The following is a 12,345-nucleotide window of genomic DNA, read 5'->3' as shown; positions in this document are numbered from 1 at the left end:
ACTGAAAGACTTCTCTAATGCTACTTTGGTGCCTTGCTCCCCAAGTGACAAGGGACACAGTTTAGATGCCTGTGTAACAACAAGATGGCTCTTGTTGATTTTAGGTTACACATCCTTTGAATGTTATATCTCATCGTGCCAACAGCCACGGAGAACATGCTCTGTCTTTAAAAGCCTTTCGCTTAAAGACAGCTAGAGCATGAACTTGCCTCACATTGTTGATCAAAGAATAACTAAAAAGTAATCTAGCTCAAAGTGTAGACATGAGTTATTTTATGTCAGGTAGCCTCACCTGGGCTTTATCCAACTTTCCATGCGTCTATTCTTGTTATGCAATCACACATGAAGACTTCCATTTAGTAATGTCTTAGATTTTTTTCTTGGTCTTCTGAAAAGGTAACTGAAATAACCATGATTCTATTGAGCTCCCAATAGTGATAAAGGAATAGTGATAGTATACAAGGTTAGGCTTTCTGAATATTGGAGTACCAGGCTACAAATGTCTGAAAAAAAAGGTTTGCTGATATGAATAAAGTCTTCTTAAAAATTCTCCCAAAGGCATAAAGCACGTACTTGAATATTTTAAAGTTGACGGTAAATTCCTAAAAAAGATCCTCCCATTTGATTAACAAGAAATTAATAAAATATGTAACATAATTCTTTCATTCTGGAAGGAGAGGAAGATTATAGAATATAAAGTATCACATATAACAATGATGTGATCTTAATTCTTATAATCTACCCCATGCCATCTTGCAAAGAAGAGCTTTTACTCTTATCACAATGTGATCATCATGATCGATAAATTCTTCCAATTTACACTGGAAGGATTTCTTCCTTATTAAGACTGATTAAGGCCATTTTTAAAAGGACTGTATGTGTTATTCAGTACGTACTAAATATCGAGTATATGCTCGTTTATTACTTTAAAAGAGACTCTTCCATGACTTTAGTCTTAAAAAAAAAAATCAACATATAATTCTGTAATGTTGATCAATAATTTTATAACTCAGTTTCCATGGTTACTGATAATTTTATTATTCATATACTTACTATACCATGGAAGAGTCACCTACTTTATAGTTAAATAAAGTTTCACATATTATTGTCCATTTCAGTATTCTGTAACTTTTTCGGAATGAAACGTATTTAGAAAAATGACGCATGTGAGAAACGTAAATTGGGCAGCTGTGCTAAGAACACTGTAATAATGTTACAGAGAGTGACCACACAGAGCAGAGGCATGTTGATGTAACCACAGAGAAAAAACCTGTAAAATCCAAATTTCTAACCTCAAGACCAAAAAAGCATTAAGATTCACATAAGCTTTACATTTTCATCTTCCTGTTCCTAGTTTTGGAAGAGAAGGAAGGAAGGAAACTAGTATTTATTCCTGTCTACTACGAACCAGGCACTACACTAGGTATTCTTTTTACATCTCTCAGTCTTTGTGGTAAAAGATGCTGGCTCTAAACATCCCCTTTTTACTGATGCGGACACAAGCTTAGAGAAGTTAGTAGTTGCTCATGACTCATCAGTTAATCAATGCTGGGCCAGACTGTCTGATCCTTCCCACCAGGACAATGGTCTTCAAGAGCTTTCCCCGCCTCACAAATCAGAGGGGGGGGGGTCTCACCTGTAAGCAGTAACTAAGGCTAGCTAGGCCATGAAGACAGAGACTCTCAAATGAGATAGAGGAGGAACCCTGTACTAAGAGCTCCCTAGGAGATTCTGATGCCAGCTGCCGCCCACCTCCCAGCCTAGCACCTGGTCCTCACTTTACAGATGATGCCCAGGAGGCCAAGGGACTTGAAGAAAATAGAAGTACAGGCTGAGCTAGCACAGTGGCAATGTGGTTGGTCCTTGACTCTCAGTGCTAGGCCTTTTCTCTTCTTCTTCACAGCCTCCTACATTATTAACATTTGTTTACTGGCCAAAGCAAAGTTCTGGTCCAAAACCATTTGGAAAAAAAAATGTACATATAAAAAGTACAAATATTATATAAGCATATTATATAATATTCATTAAAAAGATAGACAGCATTTGTTTATGCATTAAGGGCCAAAGTGTGAAAGAAACTTAATGATTATCCCTATTCTAAAAAATCTATGCAAGTGATTATTTAGCTCAACTACAAGTAGTAAAAATAACTTAAATGTTTAAAATAGTTCATAATCTTAAACTTACCTTAAGCCATAGCAAGGCAGTGTGAAGAGCCTGAAGAGCGCCAGGAAAACTCTTAAAGGAAGCAGGGTGAACACATACAGAAATGCATCCAGGCACAGAAAGATTCCAAAAACCATGAGCTGGATTTTAAAAGCGGAGAAGAACATGAAAAACAAAATGTAAAATAAATATTCTTCAAAATATTACAGATGAAAATTTCAAACAATCAAGGAATTTCTAAACTTCTAAACTTTGTAGGAAATTCATTTCTTATAACTGATGTATGGGAATAACAAGTTAGTACTTCTCCTTGTGTATACAAGCCATATTCCAATGAAAAATCCCTTTTCAAAATGCAAGTTTGTAGTTCTTCTTCCAGAGCCTTTGGTTTACCACCTACACAAGTCAATTACTCAAAACACAAGTTGCCCTTGACCACAGCATCTGATGTAGCTTTCTGGGTACTTCCTCAAACTTTAGGGATATTATAGAAAACCTTTCAGATAAAACTTGTCAAGTCTAACCTTACTCTTATGTAAAGAGATTATTAATTTTAACAAAATTTCATGTATACTTTAACTTGCTGTACAAAGAAGGCATTATTCTTAATTGGAGGAATAGCTCCTAATATCTGTAATGTTTCCCCCTTTCTTGTATACGTGCCACATTAAGGAGGACAGAATCTTTTGATGGCTTAGAGAAGTAGCCATACCCAAGCTACTAAACTCCACTGTTTTAATTAAGAGTGGTGACTTTCTGTATGTCTGACACACAAACATGGTATGATATATACACCCTCACACACAACACTTGATGTATTCTTAGTCAATAAACTGTCTTACATATATATATTAAGCACTTAAAATCCACACTGTTACTGGCAGAATCGCATCCCTCCCCACCAAATTCAGATGTTGAAGGCCTACCCTGGTACCTCAGAATGTGACTGTATTTGGAGATGAGAGTTAATTAAGTTAAAATGAGGTCATTAGGGTGGGCCCTAATCCAATATGACTGGTATGCTTATAAGAAGAGAAAATTTGGACACAGACAAGACACAGAGGGAAGACAATACAAAGACACAGGGAGAAGACAAGCCAAGGAGAGAGGCCTCAGAAGAAACCAACCCTGCTGACACTTTGATCTTGGACTTTTCGCATCCAGAACTGTGAGAAAACAAATTTCTGTTGTTTATGGTACTTTGTTACTGCAACCTTAGCAAACTAACACACCTTTATAAGAAAGGACACATTTTATTAATTTTTTGCAAGAATGTCTCAAAGGAAAAAAAATATATATATATATACACACACACATATGTGTATGTATACATATATGTGCCAGGTTTCTTAGTAGTTGGTCTGAGTCAGTCACCCTGTCGTCAGCACAGTCACAGTTCTGTGTCTGTCCCCTTGTTTTACACACAAAGGAGTGCTATAAAAGACTGAGCAAGGTCCACCTAAAGCTAGTGGTCCTTACTTATTACTCTCCTGTCACCAAGAGTCCTTTCCCTGTTTGCTGGTGATCTGTTGTTTACACTCCAAAGGCAGAAAATGACAGAAACCTGACATTCCCAGAAGGTATTTTGCTGTGTCCTCGTAAGTGGCTGTCTTTCTCGTGACCTTACACTGGGGATTAACACATCACTCATTCATTAGCATCTACTAAGCCGTTAATACGGGCCAAGTAAGATGCTCAACCTGGCGGGCACAGAGCCAGGCAGGACCTCATGATGGGGTTCCTGCCCTCAGCAAGTTTATTCGCATTTTCACAGAGACACCAGCACGTAGATAAAGGAGGTCAATGAAGAGGTAACGGCTGCTATGACAGCACTAAGTATACAAGGAACAGGGGAACCCTGAGAAAGAATGGCCAACGCAACTTTGGGAGATTTAGAAAAAGCTCCATAGAAGAGGAGACTCTTAATGACATCTGAGATGAGGGCTACTGACACCTGGAGAGGAGACTGGGCGGGGGTGCAGGGGTGGGAACAGGGGAAGGAAGCTTTCCAGGGGAGGAAGAAGCATGAGTAAGAACACCGATGAGAAAAGTAATCATGAAGAAAACTGTCTCTTAAAGAATCAAACATTCTTTTAAAGAACAGTCACCTTTCTTAGGCTTAGAGGAATCTGTTAGTATCATGGTAAACAACAGTAACAAAAGTCTAACGGGCCTTCCCCTTCACTTTTTTTTTTCAATTTTTCTTTTTATTGAAGTAGAGTTGATGTACAATGTTGTGTCAATCTCTGCTGTGCAGCAAAGTGACTCAGTTATACACATACAGACATTCTTTTTTCATATTCTTTTTTTTTTTGGTTAATTAATTAATTTATTTTTGGCTGCTTTTGGTTCTTCGTTGCTGTGTGAAGCTTTCTCTAGTTGCGGCGAGTGGGGGCCACTCTTCGTTGCGGTGAGCGGGCTTCTCATTGCGGTGGCTTCTCTTGTTGCAGGGCACGGGCTGTAGGCGTGTGGGCTTCAGTAGCTGTGACACGCAGGCTCAGTAGTTGTGGCTCGCGGGCTCTAGAGCGCAGGCTCAGTAGTTGTGGCGCACGGGCTTAGTTGCTCCGTGGCATGTGGGACCTTCCCAGACCAGTGCTCGAATTCGTGTCCCCTGCATTGGCAGGCGGATTCTTAACCACTGCACCGCCAGGGAAGTCCCTCCTTCCATTTTAATATTGAGATCTGTCATATCGACAGCTCCAGGTCATCTTTATGTGGTCAGCATACAGTGGGGGGACGCTTTTTTTCTTGCCCACTGAGTTTACTGGGCTGGTTTAAAATGTGAAGGGGAGGATAAACAACAAGCTCTTACCGTATAGCAGAGGGAACTATACTCAATATCCTGTGATAAACCATAAGCCCTCCTTTTTCATATTCTTTTCCATTATGGTTTATAATGGCGCCTAGAGCCCGTGCCCTGCAACAAGAGAAGCCACCGCAACGAGAAGCCCGCGCGCTGCAACGAAGAATGGCCCCCGCTCACCGCAACTAGAAGAAGCCCGCGTGCAGCAACGAAGATCCAATGCAGCCAAAAATAAATAAATAAATAAAATTTTAAAAATAAAAAATAAAATGGAAGGAAAGCAAGTGGCTGTGATCTAAAGAAACTTCAACTGGGCGGAAAGAAGGCATCCATCTATGTGAGAACATGCAATATATAAGTAAAGCAATAGAGATGCCTTTCAGGGTTTAGAAACACGGAAAAGTGACCCAACTTCTCTATCTACTGTTCAGGTGTTAACTTTTTTTCACAAAGCACAGCATTCTCTTAAATTCTTTACAAATGAAAATGAGAAAACTTCCTTAAAAAGTAAACAAGATGTAATCCTGAAAACATTCATCCTTGAGGGAGGTAAAGAAACCCCTGCTGGGCTGAGTGTGAGCCTGGCGGCATCTATTTAATTTTCCAGGAGTCTGAAGGAGATGTGCCAAGAGGGACTCCTGTGTTCTCCGTCCTCCAGGCGAGTGCTGAGTGCTGACTACTTAAACCCCCATCAGCTCTTGAGCTAGTGATTTTCATCCCTGCTCAGCACATGAGGAAACCACAGCTCTGGAGGCTGAACACCAGCCCAAGGCTGTGGGTCAGAGTGAAGGAACTGGCATTCACGCCTGGGTCTGTCTGCCTCAAGGCCCTACATGTTCTCTTTGAAGCAGTTTAAGCACAGCAAAAAGATCTTACTCCCTATTTTTGCTAGGCATAGGAGTTAACGTAATTTTCTTTGTGCTAACTTGTCTTTTGCCAATTTGCCTAGTGTCATAAAAAATGCAGAAATAAAAGGCATTTAATGAACCAAATTTACAAAAGGCATAAACATTTCACATATATAGATTTACTGCTAGCTTTGAAAATGTTATCTTAATAAAATTAAAAGGTTTGAGTATATATTATTAACAAGAATAATGTGTACTTTCACACCTTCAGTTAATTTGTATGGCATCTTGATAAAATAGGCAAGTACTATTTCCTCTTCATTTGGGCCAAATAATCATAAAGCATTCAAGCAGTCTTAAGTAGCAGCTAATGAAATCTGCCCTGAAATACACAAGGTGTGACTATAAAGCAATGAAATTGGTGTCATATGCCACACTCTGTTTCCCTTTTGAGAAACACAAAAATCTCCTTTAAATGCCACTTGAAATTTCAAAATAAATACAATGTTGCGGCTAAAATCAAAGAAGCACCATGCTTCTGGAACATGTCTCTTTAAATCACAGGTGAACATCCGTCTTATCAGTTGACAGTCATGCCTTGCGCACTGGACCCTTGTTGCTCTCTCACCCCGTTTCCCCATTTCTCTCCTCCTCTGGTACTGCTGCTCCAGCCCCGCCTCACTTTATCCATCTTGAAGAAGGCGGTATCTTACTTTAGCTGCGGGGGGCGGGGTGGGGGAGGCCTTATAAATACGTCATCTCTTTGAACTGGCTACTACATGAATAACAGAATGCAGAAAACCAAAGCATAATGGAGAAACTTCCAGAAGAAACCCCACACTGGAGTTTTTGGCTTGTACTTCTTTTCCATTCCGTGTTATTTTCCCGGGGATGGAAGACAAAATGCTACAGAAGGTTTTGTGTGAAAACTTTCCAGAGCTAGATCAGTCTTTGATTTGTTCCTCCTTCTCTCTCTTAACGAAACACGTATTGCATGCTCTAATGTTCCCTGGTCTTTCTGTCTGGCGGGAGATCTTGTGTGGAAGGGCTTCAGAAGCCTTTTACGGGTACTGGGCAATACGGCCAGGCACTGGGCAGGTGCTGTGCACAGGGCCTGAGGGCCTCTGTCCATCCTCACCTCCAACACGAGTACACCGCCCCTGCCCCGACTCCGCAGTGAAACTCGGGAGCTTGCCCAGTTCCTGAGCAGTAAAGGCAAGGCCAGTAGGTCTGCAGAAGACATGGCTTTGAAACTGAAGCACTATTTCTACTGAAGACACCTGTCACTCAGCCTCAACCTCGCCACTGGATTTGGCTTTGTACGTTTAAAAAAAAAAAAAAAAGATTTAACAGGTTTTTAATAACTGAACATCAATGTTAAAACTACAACAATTCTGTAACACTTCTGGTCAACAAAACATCACACACTAGTGAAAATTTCCACAACCAGCTCTTACCACACTCATTTTGAACCTAATACTATTGCTCTCAATCATAGGAAAAATACTAGCCTCAAAAGAAATAAACAAATAAAATGTCAGCCTCTCTCTGTGGAGAGTGGAGCAAGGTTTCTTAACCTTTTTAAAATGTTTCCTTTTTTGACAAAAATCTCCTGCCTTCCTTTTAATGCCATTTGAAATTTCAATAAATAAAATGTTATGGCTAAAATTAAAGCACAGTGATTCTGGAATATGCCTCTTTGAGTTGCACAAACCACCTTCTGGCAATTCTGAATCCATCTCCTCCACCATGACCACCAAGTAGTGTCCAGAGCTGAGGGCGGCTGCTCTGGGGTGGGGGTTGGGAAGCAGTAGTAAAGCAAGAAGGGTGTTTTCTTTCCTTCCCCTGGTCTCAGTTTATAAAGCTCTGGGTCTACTCCTCTAAGAGCAGAACCCTCGTCCTGCTTAATTCTACATGGGGGTTAAAAGGTCATTTAGGAAGGACATCTTCCCCAGGGAATTCAAATCTAGTGAGTGGGACACAGACTGCAGAGTAAGGGCTAGATGAAGGATGTGCTCTGAATGCGCTGAGATCAGGTCTGAGCAGTGAGCTGGGGGCGGGGGGGTGGTATGAACTTGGGATGGGCACCTGGGGGAGGGAGGAACAGAGTTGGCAAAGGTCTCCCACCAGGAGACAAGATGGGTACTAGCTGCCGCCAGGCACAGAAAGGAGGAACAGCATTTCAAGCAAAGACAAGAGCGTGCTCAGGTGCAACGTGAGCGGGAGGCTGTGTGGCCAGAATGTGATCATCAGATGAGACGGTCAGGAATCAGCTCAGTTACTCACTAAGGGGCACAAATCTTTATCCTGTGTTCTGGAAGTTCTCAACAAACTCACATGCGGGGATCAATTAAAAGGATGTCAAAGAGAATGGGTTATCAGTAAGGAAGTTTACAAATGACTGACTTTGAAAACAATTACTGCTTCAAGGTCATTCCTATAATAAAATAATTTTTATTCATCTAAATTCAAAAATTCATACCCCTGGGAAGTCTACACTCTAGGAGATGGTAAACAAAGGGATTACAAGGAGCCAAGTACTTTTATGACAGGCAAAGTCACATAAACGCATGTGCGTACGGAAAACAAAGTAATTTTGATAAAAGGCTTCGAAACAACTTATACCTGACATATTTAACACAAGGAATACATTTCTTCGGAGGTAAATAAATATATTGAAGATTTTAATTTGTAGAAAGACTGCACATGGAAAGATCTTGAGATTTTCCTACTTCTCTTATTTTTAATCATTGTTGAATATTGTAATATTCTAAGCACTTGACCTATATTAACTTACTTAGTCCTTACAACAACCCTTGCGTGAGGCAGGGGCCATTACTTGGTATTTTGCAAGGACAAACAGGGCTGTGATGTACAAGGCTGGGTGCGCCCTCAGGACCCGACGGCACATTTGCAAGGCCTTAGCAGCTGCTGCAGCTACAGTCACACACCTTCTAGGCTCAAATCTGCTTTTTTCAGGGAGCAACCAGCAGCACTGCAGCAGGCTGAGTAAGCAGCAGAACAGTTAAGAAGGAGAACACTAGTCTGAGGGGGACATCACAGTGGCCTGATACAGCACAATGCAAAGAGAGAGGAAGAGAAAGAGTTTAGACTGTTTCCAAAGCTAACGTGACAGAAGTAAGTTACTGATCCAAAAAGATAACATAGCCCCACAGTGCCAAGATCACAAATTGTCTTTTAAACACATCAGTGAATGGGATGGAGGCCTGAAGTCTTTGGCTGGTTGCCCTAGAACCATCTGATGGGTCCTATGTGCCTAAGAGGTACAGGGCCGACACCAGGCCAAGGAAGCCGTGGATGCCTGGACCATCCCTCATCACCTCCAAGCCCTGCCTCTGAAGTGGGCTACTGGTGCCCCCGCCAAAATGGATCTGCACTCCCACCTGCCCCACGCCAAGAAGCGTTAGGAAAGGTAAGACCATCACACAAGACACGTGGAAGCTGCTGTCACCACTGCTGCAAGCCAGGGGTGACAAGCGTCAGAGAGGCCAGGAGGAACACCAGCCAAGGCTGCTGAGATGCTGAGATGAGCAGATACCCTAGGCTTTCCGGTGTCTTAGTAGTCGTGTGGTGGGACGTCGAGTCAGGGTGGGTCACAAACAAGAGCTGCATCATGAGAACAATTTAGGGGGATGATTCCCCACACGTTTTCATGAAAATTAGAAACCGAGCAGGATGCCCAAGAAATCACTGCCATAAACAGATCTAAGAACTCTCTATTAGTTTCACAACAAAATCTCAGGACTGTTTTATTGACATAAGGGTGAAACACTGGCTATAACTACATTTTCTTAATATACATTTACACTGTGAAACAACAAAAAGGCTTTATATATTTTCATTAAGTTCATTATTTTGAAAGGAACTTTTTGAATTATTTTTTCCTAAATGTTATTACCCCTTCCAACTCTCAAAAAAGCAGAACTAAGTTCCTCCACTAGAGATGTAAAATGTCCCTTCTGTGAATGTTTCCATTACTCCCATTTCCTCTGCCCCTCGACAGCAAACTCATTCACCCGGTCATGGACTACCCACCCTCCTGAGATGACCTAGTCCAACGGCCTAATCTTTTTTTTTTTTTTTTTTTTTGCGGTACTCGGGCCTCTCACTGTTGTGGCCCCTCCCGCTGCGGAGCACAGGCTCTGGACGCGCAGGCTCAGCGGCCATGGCTCACGGGCCCAGCCGCTCCGCGGCATGTGGGATCTTCCCGGACCGGGGCACAAACCCGTGTCCCCTGCATCGGCAGGCGGACTCTCAACCACTGCGCCACCAGGGAAGCCCCAACTGCCTGATCTTAGACGAAGAAAGTCAAAGCCAAAGGAACACCATGATCGGGCTACCGGGCTCTTCCCTGCGGACCCGAGATGAGAAGCTAAGGTTGTTCCTCGACCCCAAGACTCCCCCCGTGACAGTAACCTCTCCCTTCCAATAATAACAAAGTCTATGCCCCAAACACAATATTCTATACCTACTGTCATACTTGTATCTTCAACCTGATGAACTTAAGTAGTTCTATTTAAGTCTAAGCAGTTGAATTCAATTATCTAAAAAAAAATATTAAATAACTATAACATACAAAGCATGGTAATGATGAAATAAAAGATTGTCAAAAAGCACTGAATTATAAGGTAAAGTCAAAAATATATTTTCATTTTACTTCTACCTCTTATGATATAGGCAAGGTTACATTAACATATGTAACTACAGAAAAGTAATTTTGATATAAGGCTTCATAATAATCACATCTCACATATGACATGTATGTAACACGAGGAATAAATTTCTTAAGAGGTAAAATTAATCAATTGATTTTAATCTGAAGAAAGTGCGTATATATGGAGGGATCTTGAGCTCTCCCTGCTTCTCTTATTTCTAATCCATGTTGAACATTGCTATGTTTCAGAAGCAGAGCTCTGAGGGGTGGATAACCCGATTATCATTCTCAATCTGTTTCTCCCTTTGTTGGAAAAGCGTGATATTCACTGGCCTAGTCTCCTGTGCAGCAGGGATGGCTGTGTGACTCAGTTTGGCCAATAAGACAGAGTGGAAGGAAGCATGCTGGGGCACCTCTGGGAAAGCTTTTAATTCTTTATAAAAGGGACAGTGGAAAAGGTGGCACTGTCCATCTCCTCTTGTTTCTGATTATAATGCAGATGTAATGCCCAAGGTTGCAGCTGTCATCTTTCTATTAAAAGGCAGCAACAAGAGAACTGAGAGCCAATTTGCCGGCGATAGTGAAATAGAAAGATAAAAAGGACTTGAGTCCATGCTGGCCTCATTAATCCGCTGGAACAATTAAGATCTCCTTCCTCTTCACTTGTTAAAAATTTTTTCAAAAACCTTTTTGTTTAAGTCACCATTAGGTATTCTGTTACCTATACAGCAAAAAGTATTCTTGAGAAATAAATTTTACTTTCCTCCCAAAGCCAGTCTCAACTCCTTAGCCTAACCATTCAAAGTAACCTGGATCCAGCCCAACCTTCCAGTGTACTTGTCCTTTCTTGTGTGTTCCTGACAATTTCCCACCTCTGGATCTCCCTAGTACAACCACCCCTGTCCCCGCCACATACGCTGTAAAATGTACAGAAGTGACCTCTTTTTCCTCATCACCTTGCCATTACCTTCACGAGTCTTATGTTTATCTCTCTACTCCCACACTGTAAAAGTGCCTGGAACAGAGTGAGCACTCAAAACAAAGACTGAGGAAATTAATAAATAAGTGCATGAGTGAGCTGTATCTCTCTAAATTAGTATTTAAATACATTAGGGAATTTTAGAAAATATTGGGTTGGCCAAAAAGTTCGTTCCGGTTTTTCTGTAAGATGTTAAGGAAACATGTAACATCTTACGGAAAAACCCGAACGAACTTTTTGAGCAACCCAATGCTATGGTGAGCATTTCTTTACTACTTCCTGCAGTTTTGGATTCACTCAGATGACAAAACTAGCCTTTGGACAAGGGATGATCTTGTACATGGCGTTTGTACATAGACAAACACAAAGGAAACCAATAAAAAATAAATTAGATTAGCGTGAACATCTAGATAGCCTCTCACCTCTCACAATAAAAGTCTGAAATGGGATCCCCACATATCAAACAAAGGCCTTGGAGAGAGCAGAGTGAATTCATGCTGTTATGAGAGACATTTAAGCCTGGAATTAAACTGAAATCTAACTTTCCTCTGTGCTCCACGTAGTCTTAGAAGAAGAAATTGCTCTAAACTGAAAAAGAAGACATTCTTTCGTACATTTTAAGCAGTAAAATTGCTAAAGTGTTGTTCTAAGACACTAAATGAAAATTTCCTAAATAGACCTAAAGCTAAAAGCCTCTCTCATGGGAAACAGGATTAGAATAATTACAACTGTGCATGAGCAGTGCCCATTCAACTTTTCTGACGTTAATACGTTTTACACACACAGAAGTGAGACCTAAGTTTTAAGAAAAAATACTTACCCTTAGCACAGGCAATGAATGCAATCTGATACTTTTTCTATTCTTTAATTAAAA

General features: G+C 41.1%; 1 protein-coding gene across 1 annotated transcript in view; it reads right to left on the bottom strand.

Annotated features, from left to right (window-relative positions):
* The window catches only part of TAPT1 (transmembrane anterior posterior transformation 1), a 61,940-nt gene that overhangs the window by 34,871 nt on the left and 14,724 nt on the right, over positions 1–12,345 (bottom strand). The window contains exon 3 of the mRNA XM_024119376.2: positions 2,188–2,306. Coding sequence (XP_023975144.1) covers positions 2,188–2,306 — 119 coding nt within the window. The remainder of the gene's footprint in view (positions 1–2,187; positions 2,307–12,345) is intronic.

This window comes from Physeter macrocephalus, chromosome 7 (genome assembly GCF_002837175.3).
Source record: "Physeter macrocephalus isolate SW-GA chromosome 7, ASM283717v5, whole genome shotgun sequence".
In the NCBI taxonomy this organism is placed as follows: Eukaryota; Metazoa; Chordata; class Mammalia; order Artiodactyla; family Physeteridae; genus Physeter; species Physeter macrocephalus.
This window is presented reverse-complemented; position numbering and strand designations above follow the sequence as displayed.